The following is a 16,958-nucleotide window of genomic DNA, read 5'->3' as shown; positions in this document are numbered from 1 at the left end:
AATTTCTGTTGCTCATAAGAAACTTTCCCTGACAAAAGCCTAAACTTTTCCCTCCTTAGGCTTGGAGCATTGTATCTTCTCTTCTGAGACTATAAATTAAATTGCTACATTCATGTCTATGCTTAGCTTGAAGTTTTTCAGAGATGGTGACTCTCTCTCTACAGCCTTTAATTTTCTGGTTTATATAAATGTTACTGTTAGTCTTTTCTGCGCAATGCTGTGTAGCCTCAACTACCAGTGAAGTAAAGCACCTCACAGGATCAGGCCTTTAGTCTCTCTTCGTTCTGTTTAAATTCCAGTCAGTGCCTCCTACTTGTTGCCTAGCTTTGTACTGTCTTTCTTTTTGCCATGCAGAGGAGTGCCAGAGGCAACATAAAGGACAACAAAAATTGTGCAGAAATAGGAGCATCGGAACTTGAATTGTGATGAGGAGATCTGTACATAAAGTTTCAGGTGCATTGCCTCAGGATTATGGAGAGCAATCTTTTCCCCTAGTTTCATATGTAAGCTCCCTAAGTATATTGAACAGCATTAGCCTTTTATTTTTTTTTATTTTATATTTCATCAATATTCATACTGCAAACCCGTGTTCCGTTAGCAAGTTTGCTATCTCCCACCCAAGGTTTTTCTCAAACTCGTTACTGTCTAGTTATCTGTCCCCTGCTTATATCGGTGCTTTTTATTTATTCTTCTCTCTGTCTGCACAACTATGCATTTGGTTTATCAGCACTGACCCTCATGCTGTTGATGCAGCCTACAATTCTAAGCCATTGTAGTTTGGGCTTTTTCTTCTCATTTGCTAGCCCTCCGATTTTTTAAAATTGTCAGCAAATTTGATCCTGGTTAAATTTAAACCTTCTTCTAGATTGCTAATAAAAATAGTAAATTATATAGGTCCCCATGGTGATCTGTGCAGTAGCCCCTCTTGATATTGGTCCCAGTGTGTAGGACTCCATATTAATGATCACATCCTGTTTACTATTAATCATCCAACTGCCACTGGCACACTCAAAGGAGGACAGACATAATAATTATTGGAAGAATTAACTTGTGTTATGTGTTAAACTAGTGACAGGGCAGTTAGCACTTTCATTGTGTGTCTGAATGCCAAATAGTGGCTGTTCTGTTCTATAAAAAAAGATCAGGGATCTTTTTAAGTGATCAAATTGTGCAGAGTTTTAAGACCAAGATTTTCTAAAGTGACAGATGATGCCTTAGTGTTTGGCTGCTCTACACGAGACACCTCAGAATTGTCTGTAAATAAATCAAAATCTGCTCCCAATGAAATTAAGGACTAAACTCTCTTAGACTTCAGCAGGACCAGGTTGTTAGTGTTTGATGATACAGGCATAAATGCCATGTTTCATTGTATTTTAAAAAAAGCTTCACATTGAACACAACTCTGTGTTTTCAGCAAATATTTTACTAAGTGGGAAATCACCCTCTTCAGCAGAAAAATAACACACGTGCAGTCCTGGGGAGGAGAGAGAACTTCCATGTGGTTCCTATCATACAGAGCCTCTCAATCCTCCCATTGTAGTGGGTGAGTTCTCCCTTGCCCCATATGGAAACTGTAGGTGGTTTGGCCCTAACTTTTTGGCCCCAAGTTTTTCACTAGAAGGGTGGTGAAGCACTGGAATGGGTTACCTAGGGAGGTGGTGGAATCTCCATCTTTAGAGGTTTTTAAGCTGAGGCTTGACAAAGCCCTGGCTGGGATGATATAGTTGAGGTTAGTCCTGCTTTGAGCAGGGGGTTGGACTAGATGACCTCCTGAGGTCCCTTCCAACTCTAATATTCTATGATTCAATGAATTCCCCTAGATATACTTGAGGATCTGCCAGAAGCCATGGCAAAAGGCATCAGCTCTGCATGCTGCTCCCTACTATGGCCCCGCTAAGTGATACAGAACAGCACTGTGAGAAACTGGCTAGGCCCTGCTCATGACTCCTTCCCAGAACACCCCGTTGAGAGAGGTTTCATGGGGTAGAGAGGAGGACTGGTGACTCATATTGAATGACCATTTCTGTGGATTCCCTACATTTTTGGGATGGGCAGCAGTAACAATGATCTGCAGAGATGTCTTTGGCAATATTGAACGGCCCCCGAAGTGAGGCTCTGTTTACTAGAATTCCCAGGTTTGGAAGATGAATATTGTTAGGTGTTCAGTTCAACTGATAGACCATGGAAAGCGTGGCTATGTGTGGGAGAATGAGAGCCCCAGATCCAGAGATGGAAAAGTAGCAGCAGCTGGAAAAGTGTTGTACGTTTTCTATAATGCTGTCCAAACAAGACTACAAACTCATATTATCCAGGCATGATTGCCTGCTGGCTGATTCAGTAATTATTTTTCCTCCATTTTAACTCGTCCCACAGCTATTGCCAGCTCTTAACATGTTTGTTCAATAATTCATGGTGTGCCTACATCACAGTGGTTGAATATACAGTTATTTAAAGTGTGACTCCATCTATCCTTCCACTGTATACGTTCTGGTTCCACAGAATTGAAGCATGATTTTCTTAATATCCCATAATGAACAAGGCAGATCTGTTCTCTCTTTTGATGAGTGGTTAGAAAATTGAGGGAAGTCTTCATTTGAACCACTGGATTTTTGCAAGATGAAGTAATGTATCTGGAATATTGTTGGTTTCCCCGGTTTTCAATCATTTGGGTCTTGTTTAACAGCTAATATGGACTGATCTGGCCTACAATTTTTTTACAAATATAAGGTAATAATGCACAGACATCCTTTAGCAAGTTCTTTTTCCAAATGGTCTAAGTGTACCACTTTTCCCTTAATGTTGACCTTCAACATGTTAGCCTGATAAGGACAACTTCACTCTAGCTCTTTAGTCTCCAGGACTGTGTATCTATGCATAATACATACCTTCATAACATTTTAAAAGGGTTCTGGGAAAATACTATACTAATAACTCTGGGTTCTCAATAGTGCCTCTTGAGTTTGCTTTTCTGTTGTGCTTAGGTTAGTGCCTAAAGCAGAATAATAATAAAAAAAGATGTATGAACTATGCATCATGCACCTGCAACACAGGCTTACTACTTGAAAATCAGGCCAAGTCTTTGCTAGTTTGGTATCTCTTCCCCACCCATAATAAGCAATTACTGCACAATTTCCCACACTTAACTGCTTTGCTGATTCAGGGCTGTGATTTGTATTTTCAGAAAATTTTTACTTACAGGTAAGGACAAAATTCTCCTAATACACTTTTTGGAAATTGCAATTTACTTAATTTCATTTGTAAACCAGATTTCTTGAAAGAAAATGAGAAAAATCAAAGGTTCAGAGTTTTATAAAGTGACATTCATATCAAAGAAACTTCTGATCATTAAATACATTTTCTGGGGTCTGCTCGTGCATTCTTTAGCTTCTCATAGACATCCATGGGGATGTTCCCTGAATAAGACTTCACTTCCCTAATGCAAAGTGAAAGTAGTATATTATCTAATCTAGGGTCTGATCCAAATCTCCTTGCAGTCAAAGTCTGTTCATTGATTTCAGATGGCTTTTGATCAGTCCCTATGAGATTAATACATACATATGATCCAGATAAACTCAGGGCCTAGTCCCACTGCAAAGCCCCATTGACTTCAAGGAGGGCAGGAACAGGATCTTTTATATTAGTGTGTGGGAAAAGTACATTTTAAAACATACCTGCCTAGACCCTTGAGATGAAATCTTGACTCATAATCATATAAATAACTCTTTTAAATAGGATATGACAAAAAAGCAAATGGCTTTGGAAAAAATCAGTCTTCAGAAATGTCTGCTATATTTTGAGAGTATTCATGGACGACCTGTAAGTATGCCATGGAAAGATAGGTAAATTTCAAATTATATTGCATAGAATTTCTTTAACAAATATTTTTGAGAGTAAATATATTTAGATCGCTCTTCCACATTCAACATTATTGCAGTTGGTTCAAAGCAACCTTTAGATATACATGTTCATTGCTTGAAAATGCTAAATTGTGACCTTGTGTTTTTAGAAATAAAATAACAAAGCCAAAGTTTGGTGGCATTATATTGGCCTTAAATAGCAAAATATTGCAAACATAATGGCAACAATGCACAGGACCCTGCCCTGATCTTCCACAATATGTGGCTTGACTTAGGTATGTTGTGGTTAAAGTACTGTCAGTCTGACCTGGAATTTGATATTGAAATTTATAAAGTATTAGAGCACTTAACAGTGTAGGAGGAAAGATTTACAAGTCAGGGCACAGTACGGAATGTGACAATGTTATGGGTTACCCCCTATGTTTTCCTTTATTTATTGAAGATGCTAAGCCCATCACAATGACGAGAAACCTTCCAGAATAGGCCAAAACACTCAAGCATGTGGTTAACTTTAAAATCCCATGGAACATGAAGTCACTGGAATTATTTGTGTGCTTAAAGTTAAGCACATGCCTAAATGCTTTGTTTAACCAAGGCTAAGAGTGCAGGAAGTTTAACAGGATATGGGATTGATGTCTCTGATATAACTAACATTGATTAAATGTTCAATTTCATGATTTGGTGTTTCTCATGTAAATATGTTACAACCGTAAATGTGAGAATGGTAAATGTATATGTGTTGGTGATCAATTTGCCTAAAACGATGGGCAGTTGACATTTTGTGAGGATATATCTTTTCATTTTATTTCCAGATATCAGGTGTTACCATCTAAAGATACTTCCTAGATATGCAGTGGTCATCATTAGGAAGTTGTTATTGACCAAAGGAATCTGAAATGTGGCATTCATTGTCCTATTCTGAGACAAGCAGTAGTCTTAGAACTGCATTGCATAGTTACTGTGGTTTAGTAATGCTTAGTAAAAGTTGCCTTTTTAATAGTAACCACCGTATGAGTTTTTAGGGCAACTACTAAAATATATACCTTAAGATTGTGCTGATGGGATTTTTGCTAGACAGTTTTTTCTATATTTAGCAATTGTATATTGCTTTTTAAATAATCATATTGTACTTAAGAGGCTAGAAAAATCATACTTCAACACATAATCCAACCATTAGCTGTCTGGGATTGGAAGAAACTTCCTCTAAAAGGGGTCATAATGTAATTGTCCATTATGTAGCTTCTTGTATCTCCTTGAAGCGTCAAGTAATAGTCATTGCCTGTGGCTGAATACCAGACTAGATGGGCTGCTCATCTTAACTGGCATGGCAATTACATGTTCCTGCTTCTGACCTGGTATTACGTTATTAAAATATTGAGCTAGATTCTCAGCTGGAGTTAATTGGTGGTGTTCTGATGACTTTATTGGAAGCAGATTGTTCAGTGGAGAATCTGAGTGTTAGAGAATTAATGAATATTGTTGGGGAAATGGACTTGCATACATTAGTAGGCAAATTTCATGCTCCACCACTGATCATAAATGCTACTGATGATATCAGTTCCTGAGCATGAAGAACTGTCTTTCGGTGAGAACTGAGCAACCACAGTGCTTCATTTCAGAACCAGTAATTAGAGGTATATGTCACGTTTTCTAGGATTTCCTCTTATTATGTTTAATTTGACAGTCAGCAGCTTATAGAAGTGGAGCTATTTTTAAAAAGTATTTCAAGTTCACCTAATTTAAGGAGTTCTTTGTAACTGTAAGAAGGCCGGTCCCACAATCTCTCTTACAACATGGGAGCAAGATCAAAAATGGCCTCCCAAAATGAGTCTTGAAGAAGTAGCTCTAACTGATCTGTTGAACTATCTAAGTGCTCTGCTCTCTGTTAGAGACACAGCCCCGCTATTGGAGGAAGCACAAAGCTGCACATTCCCAGTGGGGCCTCCACTCCAGGGCACATGGGGAGTGTACTGAGGCTACCACTCTTTAGGAGATGTAGTATATACTCCCTTGTGCCCAGCAAGCTCTACTGACTGACAATGCATTGCTGGATCTGGCCATGGCCCCACCTTGTCTCCACCCTCATTAATGTGTCTGTTGCCCCATGAAAACTGTGCCTGGATGTTGCACAGAAGTGGAGGATGTTTCTTGTGTCCTTTCCCCTGCTCGTTGTGTGTTTGTGGAGCAGTTGGCTCTAAGAAAGAGTTCTGGAACATCTCTGGGTTTTCAAGTACATAGTCTAAAGCCTAGCTAGGCAAAGAACCCAGAGAAACTTGGATTATTTATGCTAGAAAGACAAAAAATGAGAGAAATTGTAGAAACCTGATCCATGAAGATTGCTGTAGCTACAACCAATGAGGAGTTGATGTATAAAGATGAAAGTGTCTTCTTCAGGAAACAAGTACCGTTTTTTCTTAGCATAAAAATGTATACACACTCATAGAAAAATGTTGTTTGGTAAAAAATTGTTGGAGCTTTTTGATAGAAAACAGAAAATTGAAATTTTCAGTGAAAATTAGGTTTGTGGTTTTCAAACAATGAAGAAAGAAACTATTTTTCAAAACCCAATTTTTTGCAGTTTTTTTGGTCAAAAAAACCAAAAAAGTTTATGGGGAATTTTGAAAAAAAAGGAAATAAATCCCACAAAATAATTTGCATTTTTCAAACAAATCCAATTATGGGTTATAATACCATTTCCACAAAAGACAAAAATGAAACCAGCAGCTGAATCATTACTGGTGAAAACTGATGGTTACTAAATCAGAGCATTTTGTGCTAAAGATACAGGAGGGCATCAGAGGAATTGATTGTGTTTGTTTATGGCCCCACTCATAACCAAGGAGAATGAAACCAAGTTCTTTTGTACAGAGTATATGACGTGTTGGCTCACAGCAAAGGATAACACTAATGGTTTCATATTAGAGTTGTGGGATGTTGGATTAAAGAAAGCTGTCCATGTCCATCCTACAAATAGGGTTATTCAGTAGCCACAGACTGACCAAAATGTTCTGGTTGCATGATCTGCAAATCCACACATCTGATAAGATTCTGCCTATCAAGTGCCATATTTGTGCTAAGAACAGAGGTACTTTGAGACCTGCTTTCAGGAAACAATTCTATGAAGTGGTCTTAGATCTGACTCTTTCCCAAACAGCTATTCCCCTTCTTGGCTGTTGCAATTGCCTAGGATTTTCTTACTGTATATCCCTAGCGCTGAATGCCTGGCAGTGAGTGGCAGTGCATTCTCAGTGGTAGAGCCTCAGCTCCAGAAAGTTTGACCTTTGTTGTTCTGCCCAAACTACAGTTTGACAATGTTTAGGACAGAGTTTTTGGATTCACAATCCCTTATTTGCAGTCAGCCATTTTTGTGACCTGCACCCTCCATTTAAACAATGTTTCAACGACAATGATACGCTTATATAATTTGTACGTGTTTTGAGAGGTTGACAGAGAATATTTGACCCTGAAGAAGGGTGGCTAATTTCAGTGGCAAAAATGCAGAATGGTTTGGCTTTGTGGCAGATATGCTTGGCCCTTGCTAATAACAGTTTTGTACACACAGTGTAATAAATAAAGCATTCTGGGCAACAGACTCATTGAATGACAACCCTTTCTAGTAGGGTAATGAATGGCAATGAGATGGAGAAGTGTTCAGCAGAGTTGAGCATTCTTTGCCTTTCACAGAGACCTTGACAGTGCCTACCTTTACTATAGAACACTGTTTTTAAAGAGGTGAGACATAAACTTGAGTCTAGCATCAGAAGTGATGCTTTCTAATGGAGGCAGATTAGATATCTCTGACCTTTTATCTGTGAAAGGAAAGCTCCCAAAATTGTAAGCATGAATTGTGCTGGACTCTTACCATCACATGGCCTAATTATCCTTCCATTTACACCACTGTATGTCAGGAATAACGGCATTGAAGTTAATAGTGTTATACTAGTGAGAGGAGAAGCAGGCCTTGACAGTTTAGCCTTGCAGCTAGAATATAATCTAAATTGTATCGTGTGAATTTGAAATTATGCCATTCGTTTTAGTGGAGATATTCAGATTTATGCTGTAATGGCTGGGAGCAGAATGTGGTCTATTGTCAATTCAGTTTTAAAATCTTGAAAATATTCTTACATTTGAGCTTATCTACAACATGAGTAGACCACATAACCCTAAAATCATGACTAAAAGGTACAACTGACTACCGTCTAAGTTGTTTTCAGTTTGTTGTTGGTATTATTAATAATATTTGAAATATTAATATTAATTTGGGAAACGAATCACTAATTTGACCATAGATTCCTTTATTAAATCCAAAGTTCGTACTTATACAATTGCTCTAATCATGCCTAAAAAGCATAACTAATAAGCCCTTTACTACATTCAAACAGTAACAAAACATTTGTAAGCATTTGCTCAAGATAATTAAACATGGGCTAAACCCAGGGATGCTAAGACCCATATTGGTCAGCTCCAACATGGTCAGACAGGTATTAACAATGACCCTTTTAAGAGGTTACATTTTATACCCTTTAACGAACAAGTGATCTCATTGCCAATTACTGTCTTCAGCTAAAAACCAATTGGAGATAATTCACCCTTATTTCCAGGCTTAATAAAATTTACAACCTTCCTTCTTCCCAAGGCCTTTTCTCCCCTCCTTCTTACTGTCCAACAGTTTTCCCATTCCACCTGGATTCACATAGGCTTTAACACTGGTGTGTGGGTTGGAGAAGGGCCATGTTGGCTCATTTTAAGATAGATTTTCTTTGATTTAAAGTCACCCCTATGTGTCAGAGGCCTTCTTATTAGAAACTTCCCCTTATCTCATTAGTTATTCTTTGAACCAGACAGCATCCCTACTTTATTCCTTCTGGCCTTATTACCTACTATTTTCAAGGCCTTCCTTCTACTTGCTAGGCAAGGCCTTTCTTTACAACGCACATGTAGACTCATAACCTTTAAGGCCAGAAGGGACCATCATGATCATCTAGTCTAGTCATATATTTCCTTAACCAAACTTTAGTTCTTTAATTTTATACTTATCCTACAGTTGTGTGTAGCTATACTTCACTTTAGTGAAATGTGTTTGAAAATAATGGGCTTGATTTTCAAAAAGGGTCTCAGCCCAGCTGCTATTCTTGATGACATGATAACTGGTCACATTTTCAGATGCAATTATTAGTAGATCTCTCCCAGTTTCTGTCCCCCCAGATTAGGGGAGAAATGGGTCTGAAACTATTAACAAAATCTACTGCATCATATCAGAATACTGATATGTGTGCCCACTTTTTTTGTGGACACAAAAGTGAGGTCCCAAAGTATTTAATTTTAATTGACATTTCTAATGTAATGGCTGGTGGAGCTAATTTTATTAGAAAGCAACATCTGTGACACAAATAATATAGAAGGCCCTTTGAGAAATGATATAATGGGGCAAGTAAACATATTTAAATTAGGCTAAACATGGCAAGATATGAGACAGCCATTGCCCTACGGTTCAGCTAATTTATTATGTGTAATGCCGCTTTACTGGTACTGTCTCCCACCTAAAGTCTGCTTTACCATTGACTGGCATTTTCAAATACAAAAGAATTGTTTCCTGCCATACCACTGTAACCAATTATAAAGTCAGTTGTTTATTTCCAGCAAGTAAATAACTGTGTGCTGACATTGTTATTACATTGTCTAATAAAAATACATTATTTATCTTTTTACAAACTAGTCATACCTTTAATTATATCAGAAGTTGGAGAGCCATAGGTGAGCTTGTGGAGGCTCTGGCACAAGTCTACAAAGTTTGGGATGCAAACCATGTTTGCAAACCAAGAAAATGTGTTAATACCGCCAATAAAACCTGACTTCATTGAAATTTCCACCAATTTAATAAAAACATGTCTAGTACTGTACAGTTGCATTATATGCTCTTTTATAAAAAAAATTAACTAACTGTTGGACCAGAATATTTGGCAGGATCCCTTTACAGATATTTTGCTTTGCTCAGCTGCCCCTGATGTCCTTTCTGGGTGTTGAGCTCTTTTGAAGATCTGGCCCATTATTTCTCCAACTATACTTCTGGAGCTGCTGCTATATCGCCTCTGTAGTAATCAAATGCATGTGAGAGGGTGGAATAGTCATCCCATCATTAATTATCCTCAGGTGTTTTGTATTCACTCACTTTTTAGACTAAAAAATGCCATTAAGATGAAGTCTGGACAGTGGATTAGTCAACATGAGGATATTTACAATGGTAGTTGGCAAGTTATTAATGTTACTCTTCTATTCAGAGTGCTGGTGCGGTATGTGAAATTCCCCCGGTGCAGGTTGAGGCTTAACTGGCACTTAAATAGTGTGTAGGCCATGTGTACGGGATAAATTTCAACCAGTATCTCCAACTATAGCAAATAGTGCTGTAAACTTAATTAATCAAAAGGTATCATTTTAAAGATTAACAATGGCACCCACTATACCAACTCGCTTTGCATATTCCATGCTAATTTTTTGCAAGACATGCATGTAACTGCACAAGAATTGATAACCTGGAGAACACAGAAAGAGGAAGATTTCCATGTGATGCCAGGACCGGAATCTTTGAGATAGCTCTATAACATTTGTGAACATTATAGTAACATATTCGAAAATCCTGTAGGCTAATTCGCTTAACCAAACATTCTAAGCAACATTATCTCACCATACTACAATTGCTGAAAATATCACACTTCATAATAGTAATAGCCAAACTGTCAAACAGGACAGGCCCAAGATCTTTACATTATTGTAAGGGCAAATCAGCCTTACTCATTATCGTGTGTGCACAGGCACTAGCAATATTTGCACATGCGTGGCAACTGCCTGTGCATATATAGATATAGAACTGTACACAAATGTAGAATGCCCCATCTGAAAACTTGGCCCATAGCCACCAACCCAACACTTGTCGTTGTATCAAAGAGTTGTATCAAATGTAAGTAATGTACTTCTAAGTACCTGCTCCTGAAGGCTAACAGTTCAAAACCTGAAAACACGGATATATTTTTTTTTAAACTTTGTTACGTAACTTTTACATGCGTTGCCAGTCACTGAATACTACTCCTTGTCATGTTCAAAATGAACAGCTGTATAGGGGCTGTCCAAACTGGGAATAGAATGAAAAAATTGATACAAAAAGGCTTTTACCTTTATATTTTTAGCAAATACTAAGGATCAGCCCTAAACAAAATGTCACAGTTGTTCTCCAAACTTCATTATGGAGGCAGGAGTGCAGAGAAAGAATATGGTAAAGAAAAGCTGCCAAGTTGCTAATTATTATTAAAACTGCAGACTTAGGAATGTTACTAAGGCTGCCAGTAAGCATGCTGCTGTCTTAATAAGAGTGAGGGCAGGCTCTTCCCTGCTTATCTGAAAAGTCAGCTAGGGAAGAAGCTAAAAGCGGCTGTGGCCTTAAAAATATTTTTCTCCATCCTCGAGGTCAAAGGCAACAAGGCCCAACCCCTGCAATGACATTGAATGTGATGATCGGGAGTAGAAGCAGCACCCACCTTCTACAGAGGACAACGATCTAGGGTAGGAAGGAGCGCACTTAGACTACAGCGAAGAACACTTCAGAGATACTCCATAATTAGATTAGACAGACTGATGGCATTCAGCAGCATTCTTCCGCTCTCCTCCTTACTCTATATACCCAGATAACTTTCCATTTCTGGGCTATTGCCCATGCCTATAGACTGTCCATATCATTCCACCTCTGCCCCCACCTACTCACCTGCAGTGGTGGAGATGAGTTTCTACACAGCAGTGTGGGGATTGACAGGTTTGAGAATAGGGTTTTATGGAGCACAGAGAGATGATGAACTCGTTTGCAGGTGATTTCTTTCTGACAATTTGTCCTGATAAGACAGGTACACTTTTTCCTTTTCAGGTTTGTGACTGGCCTGCCTTTTCTTTTAATAGAGTAGGATGGCCTGTTGCACAGCCATAATCCATAGCCTTTACTTGACTTGATAGGCTATAAGTACTTTTGGTTGGATTGGGCTTATAGTACACTAACTTAAAAAAAAAAAAAAGCGTTATCCGTAAAATAGGTGCTTCTGATGCTCAAGGGTTAACTAGAGAGAGAGAGAGAGAGAGCACAGAAAACTAATTCCTTTAACAATATCGGCATCTTCAGAATGGGAAATGTAACAAGTGCACCCTTTTCCCAAAATTAATGCCTCAAGAAAGCAAAGTTTCCACCTTGTATATTTTGGATTATAATATAAGTTTACACTCTGGTTTTCAAATTGTACAAAGTTTTATGAATTATGCTATTGTTCCCATAAATACTCCCAAATACTACCTGAAACAGAGAGAGAGAGAGAGAGAGAGTGTGTGTGTGTGTGTGTGTGTGTGAGAGAGAGAGCGAGTGAGTGAGAGAGGCCAAATTCTCTTTTCCGCACTGGTATAAATGAGAACAGAATATGGCCTATAATTCTTGTTTTTTAAAAGAATATACTTTCTTATCGTTTCTTTTTAGGTAACTAAACAAGAGAGGAGTCTTATGAAGCCTCTTTATGAGAGATACAGAATTATCAAGCAACTTCTTTCGACACCATCTTTGATTACAACAATTGTAAGTTGGAAAGAATTAGTATTTAGTAATACAAACACTACAAGAGATTGTGCTTTGCATGTCAGTTTAGTGACATTCTAATCACAATTACACATGAAGGGCTTATAGAATGCTTACTGATCAAATTGATATTTCAAGAGGAGTAAACATCCAACAATTCAACCCCAAAGCATGCCAAAGGTCATGATGTAAAACATCAATTTCTGAATCAATCGGTTTAAATGGGAAAGGGATCAGATGATGGAGTTCAGCTTTTAACCTTCACCATTACAAACAAATCTACACCACAAAATGAAAGTTATGTCCATCTGGATTGCACTGTACTGTTAATGTATCCTCCTCGGTCTTTGTTTGTTGAAAATACTTTCATTAGCACTTAGATCTTAGCATAGCATTTTGACCGACGCTATACCAGTGTGAAAGAAAGCTTTTCGTGTATCTGATTCTAAATGTTAAAAATAACATTGTTTTTTTTAAAAAAACCCATAAAATACATGTCAGAAATTGATGAGATAGAAGAGCTGGTCCAGATTCTAATGCCTTTCCTCATACTAGGTAGTGCTTTACTTTGTGAATTCCCCCTTTATTTCACCAGGACTCATTGCATAATGAGCTATCACTGAATGTGAGCTGTGATAGCAGATTCTCATCCTTTGTAAATCACTTGTCTCATCACTATCAAATAAAATACTAATTACATACCCCTGCTGCACATCTCTTAGTATAGGATTTTCATATGAGCTTCAGGGAGTTGGGCACTTAATTTCAATTGGGTTCATCGATTCCTTTGAAAATCCCAGCCATAACCTTATTACTTCAGAATCTCCTTAAAATTTCCTTCATGTTACTTCTAATGAGCTTTGGTTCATGCATTTTTTCAAAGCTATATATGTTTTTTTAAAGAGCCCAAAAGTATTTTGGCAGGAAATTTCATCCTCTTCTTGTATTGTAATATAACTATAAAATGTGTTGTGATACTGTCATTCTTTTTTGGTTGCTAATACCATTTGTTGCCCTAAAAATGCCTCTAGAATTATTCTTTTATGCATTATTGTAAATTTAATTTATGAAGACTGTTACCACTAAATGGTACAGGTTTACTTTACTGAGCATTAAACAAAGGGCGCTCTCATTGCTCTCACTCACGTGAGGAGTTTAAGTGATTTCCATGGGACTATTTTAATGCGTAAGTGTTTCAGGATGATGCCCTAAATTGTATTTAAAGGCATGCTCTTGCAAACTTTTAATCATGTAAGTAATTAGTTGAGCTGCTAATGAAAGTAAAGCCAGATTCTACCACAGTTAGTCATGGCAAGTAATACTTTACAAAGCAATTAGTCCCATTAGAGGTTATAGTGAGAAATCTCAAAGTGTGTTGAGTTATTGGTTTTAATGCTTGTAATCTCATGTATTTTCAATAAACAATTGATTCTCAAAGATAGGATGTAGACAGCTAATATGATAATGACGTTGCACATTACAAGCAGGAGGAAGAAGATTCAGATGAAGACCATTCTCAAAGCAGCCGTGAAATATCATCCAGTCCAGCATCTAACCTTCTTGTTGAGGACCATCTGTGTTGTTCAGATGAGGAGAATGAGCCTGCATTTGTTTCACCTCTGGATGAAAAAAAGGCAATCAAACAACCAGCCCTTTCTCTATCCAATTTACATGAGGCCACGATGTGAGTGTTGCACTTTTCCTTAATACATCAAAAAACGCTTACATTTTCTAGTCACAGCATGACCTGCACTTACTGTTACAAACTCCGAATGGACTGAGTTATTTCCTTTCAACTTGTATTTTGTGTAATTCAGACAGCTCTAGCGAGAACTGTCTAAGTCCAGAATATAAATATATGAGAACACGTCGAGATCTCATGATGACATAGTATAAACGATTTGTCGACTTACCTATTTTTCTCAAAACGTTTAGACATTTAACCACTTAGTTTCTTAAAAGGCTCTTGTGGAATAACACACATTGGATGAGGAGCCTTTAATATTAGCAGTGGCTTGATCAACCAGGCCATTTTGCTCTCCTCTTGGTTACTTTTCATATTTCACAACAATGGTGTCACAGATGAGAAAGAGGACACCTTTTTGACTGAAGAATCTGAATTATATGATCACATTTCTAAAACAAACATAGCCTATAATTATGATAATAGTAAACTGTAAATTTTATTTTAAATTCACAGCTGGCCTGGTTTAATTGTTCATGTATTTTCACTACAGTAACATAATTCTATTAATCTCTTCATCAAATACAATTATTGCTGTCAACAAGGGGGGTCAACGAACTCCAAAAAGTGACACTAACAGAGGTTTGGAATCTTGCTATGTTTTGTATTTCTGTGAAAAATTCAGATTATGGTCAGACTGTTCAGTTGCAGGGATCATGTGCGCTGATGTCACTCAGCCCTGTTGCTCATTCATGAAAACGAACCCTAGGGGTGAATATTATCTCATAGTTTATATTATTCCTTGTATTTCCAACATGTTTTGATTGACACCTGAGAGTCAAAGGCATGAATAAAGTCTGTTTGTTAGGTCCTACCAAGTGATGAAGATAAAAATAATGTATGTTGTTCTGTGAAACTCACACTGTGTAAATGATGCAGCATGCAGAAGTGCTACTGAGAACTCAGTGCATCGCATCACACAAAATCTTTTAGGACACATTCTGAAAGTGTTTTATCTTCCACCTAAGAACCTTATCCTGCAAACGCTGCCTCGCCTAGTTCTTACTACAATATGCCGTTCCACTGACTCACAGCAAACAGTACTGCATTTGGTGCTACGGGTTTGCAGGATCAGGTCCTATCCTGCTAATCGTGTATCCCCTTTGTTACTTAGAGGCCTGAATCCGCAAGGTGCCAAGTGCTTCCTAGGAGATGCCAAGCCCCATTAAGTCCACTTAGAACTCAGGGTGCCCAAAGGATTAGGACCGAAGTGTTTTATTGCTTCCTTCCATAGATTCTCTGCATTCACTTCATTACAGGAGTGTGAATGACACCAAAAGCAAGAAAATACTGAAGATTTACACTTGTGCTGTCATTAGCCTATTATACTCTCACTATGATAAAAATTAGGATTCCTTGAATTTAACAGAAGATCTAATTCTGCACTCAGATGAAGGGAAGCATCTGTCACTGTGCACATATTCAATGGCCACATCCAGCCCTATTATTTTAACTATTTCCAAGTCCACATAGGCTTCAACTTCTTCTACCTCCTCTGCAGGCCTGTGCTACTTGAACATCTCAGGGAAACAAGAGCTGACAAGAAAAGGCTTCGCAAAGCTCTGAGAGAATTTGAGGAACAGTTCTTTAAACAAACAGGAAGGTAAGCAAAACCTCCCATGTATTGTAAGGAGCTTTTCATGTTTCCATTAAAGAACATATTCTTAGGCAGCAGTGACTTACCTGCAATAATTGGGCTGGGTAGAGGACTGAGTTATATTTTGTGCTTTCAGAGTCCAAAGAAAAGCTGCAGCCCAGGACTGGAAGGGGGGGCTGCTGGGAGCACCATGGAGGCATTGGATCTCTTTGGAGATGACAGTTTGCTCCCACAGTTCCTCCAGGGTTTGTGCAGATCCTTGAGAATCTTGCAGGTTTAGGGAAGCCCCCATAACATATCCTGTGAGGAGGCAAAGCCACCCCTCGCAAATCCACAGGGAACTCTGCCGGAGGATCATTCCAGAAATTTACTTCCCTACGCCTACTGACCGGAAGTAACAATGTGACCCCTAGTCAGGGGTTGGGGTAGACCAACAGCAGCTGTTTCTGTCACCCCATCCCTGTCTTTGACATATGCACTATTAGGGCCCCCTAATTTATAGATTTCATAGGGCGGATGTTTTTTGATAAATATGAAGCGGAACTGTCCATTTTCCTGGAGACTTTTTACCATGACAGGTATGCTGGTGGCAGGCAGCTGTGTCCCACCTCTCCTCCCTTTGAAGTGTGGCCAGAGATGTAGATAATATGGGCCTGATCCAAAGCCCATTGACATCAACAGTCTTTCCACTGACTTCAGTGGGCTTTGGATTAGCCTCTATGAGCAGAGAGGAGGCATTTTTTGTTGTTTTTAACACAAACCTTGCTGATGAGGTTTTTTTGTTGTTGTTGCTTTTTTGGGAGTTGGGGGTGTCAGGGGTTTATTGGTAAATTTCAGCTTATACCAAAAATAAGATGAGTTCATTTTAATTTTTCAGACATACGGCCCCCTCACACTGTCACACCACAGCAATGTGTGAGGGTATACTATTAAATTGCTTGATCTGCTTCAATGCTACTGAATTCATGACATGTCCTTTTGTAACTCAAATGAGAAACACTTTAACTTGTTGAGTGATCTCAGATAGGCCAGGATGATTGCCTATGGTGATGAAAATCAGCACAAAGAACTGGTAGGGTCTTAGACTCTATGGACTCAGCTCAGTGCCCTTTGAATCAATGGAAGCTTTTCCACTGACTTAATTGGGTGCTGGAGCACGAC

At 38.4% G+C, this 16,958-nt stretch overlaps 1 protein-coding gene across 1 annotated transcript in view; it reads left to right on the top strand.

The window, feature by feature from the left end:
• FAM13C (family with sequence similarity 13 member C) overlaps positions 1-16,958 on the top strand; it is a 219,991-nt gene that overhangs the window by 201,266 nt on the left and 1,767 nt on the right. Inside the window, exons 17-19 of the mRNA XM_067552537.1 lie at positions 12,361-12,456; positions 13,944-14,140; positions 15,702-15,803. Coding sequence (XP_067408638.1) covers positions 12,361-12,456; positions 13,944-14,140; positions 15,702-15,803 — 395 coding nt within the window. The remainder of the gene's footprint in view (positions 1-12,360; positions 12,457-13,943; positions 14,141-15,701; positions 15,804-16,958) is intronic.

Source organism: Emydura macquarii, unplaced genomic scaffold, assembly GCF_026122565.2.
Source record: "Emydura macquarii macquarii isolate MOO-44397 ecotype Brisbane River unplaced genomic scaffold, CSIRO-AGI_Emac_v2 contig_1390, whole genome shotgun sequence".
Lineage (NCBI taxonomy): Eukaryota > Metazoa > Chordata > Testudines > Chelidae > Emydura > Emydura macquarii.
The sequence above is the reverse complement of the archived record's forward strand: the minus strand, read 5'-3'. Positions and strand labels throughout refer to the sequence as shown.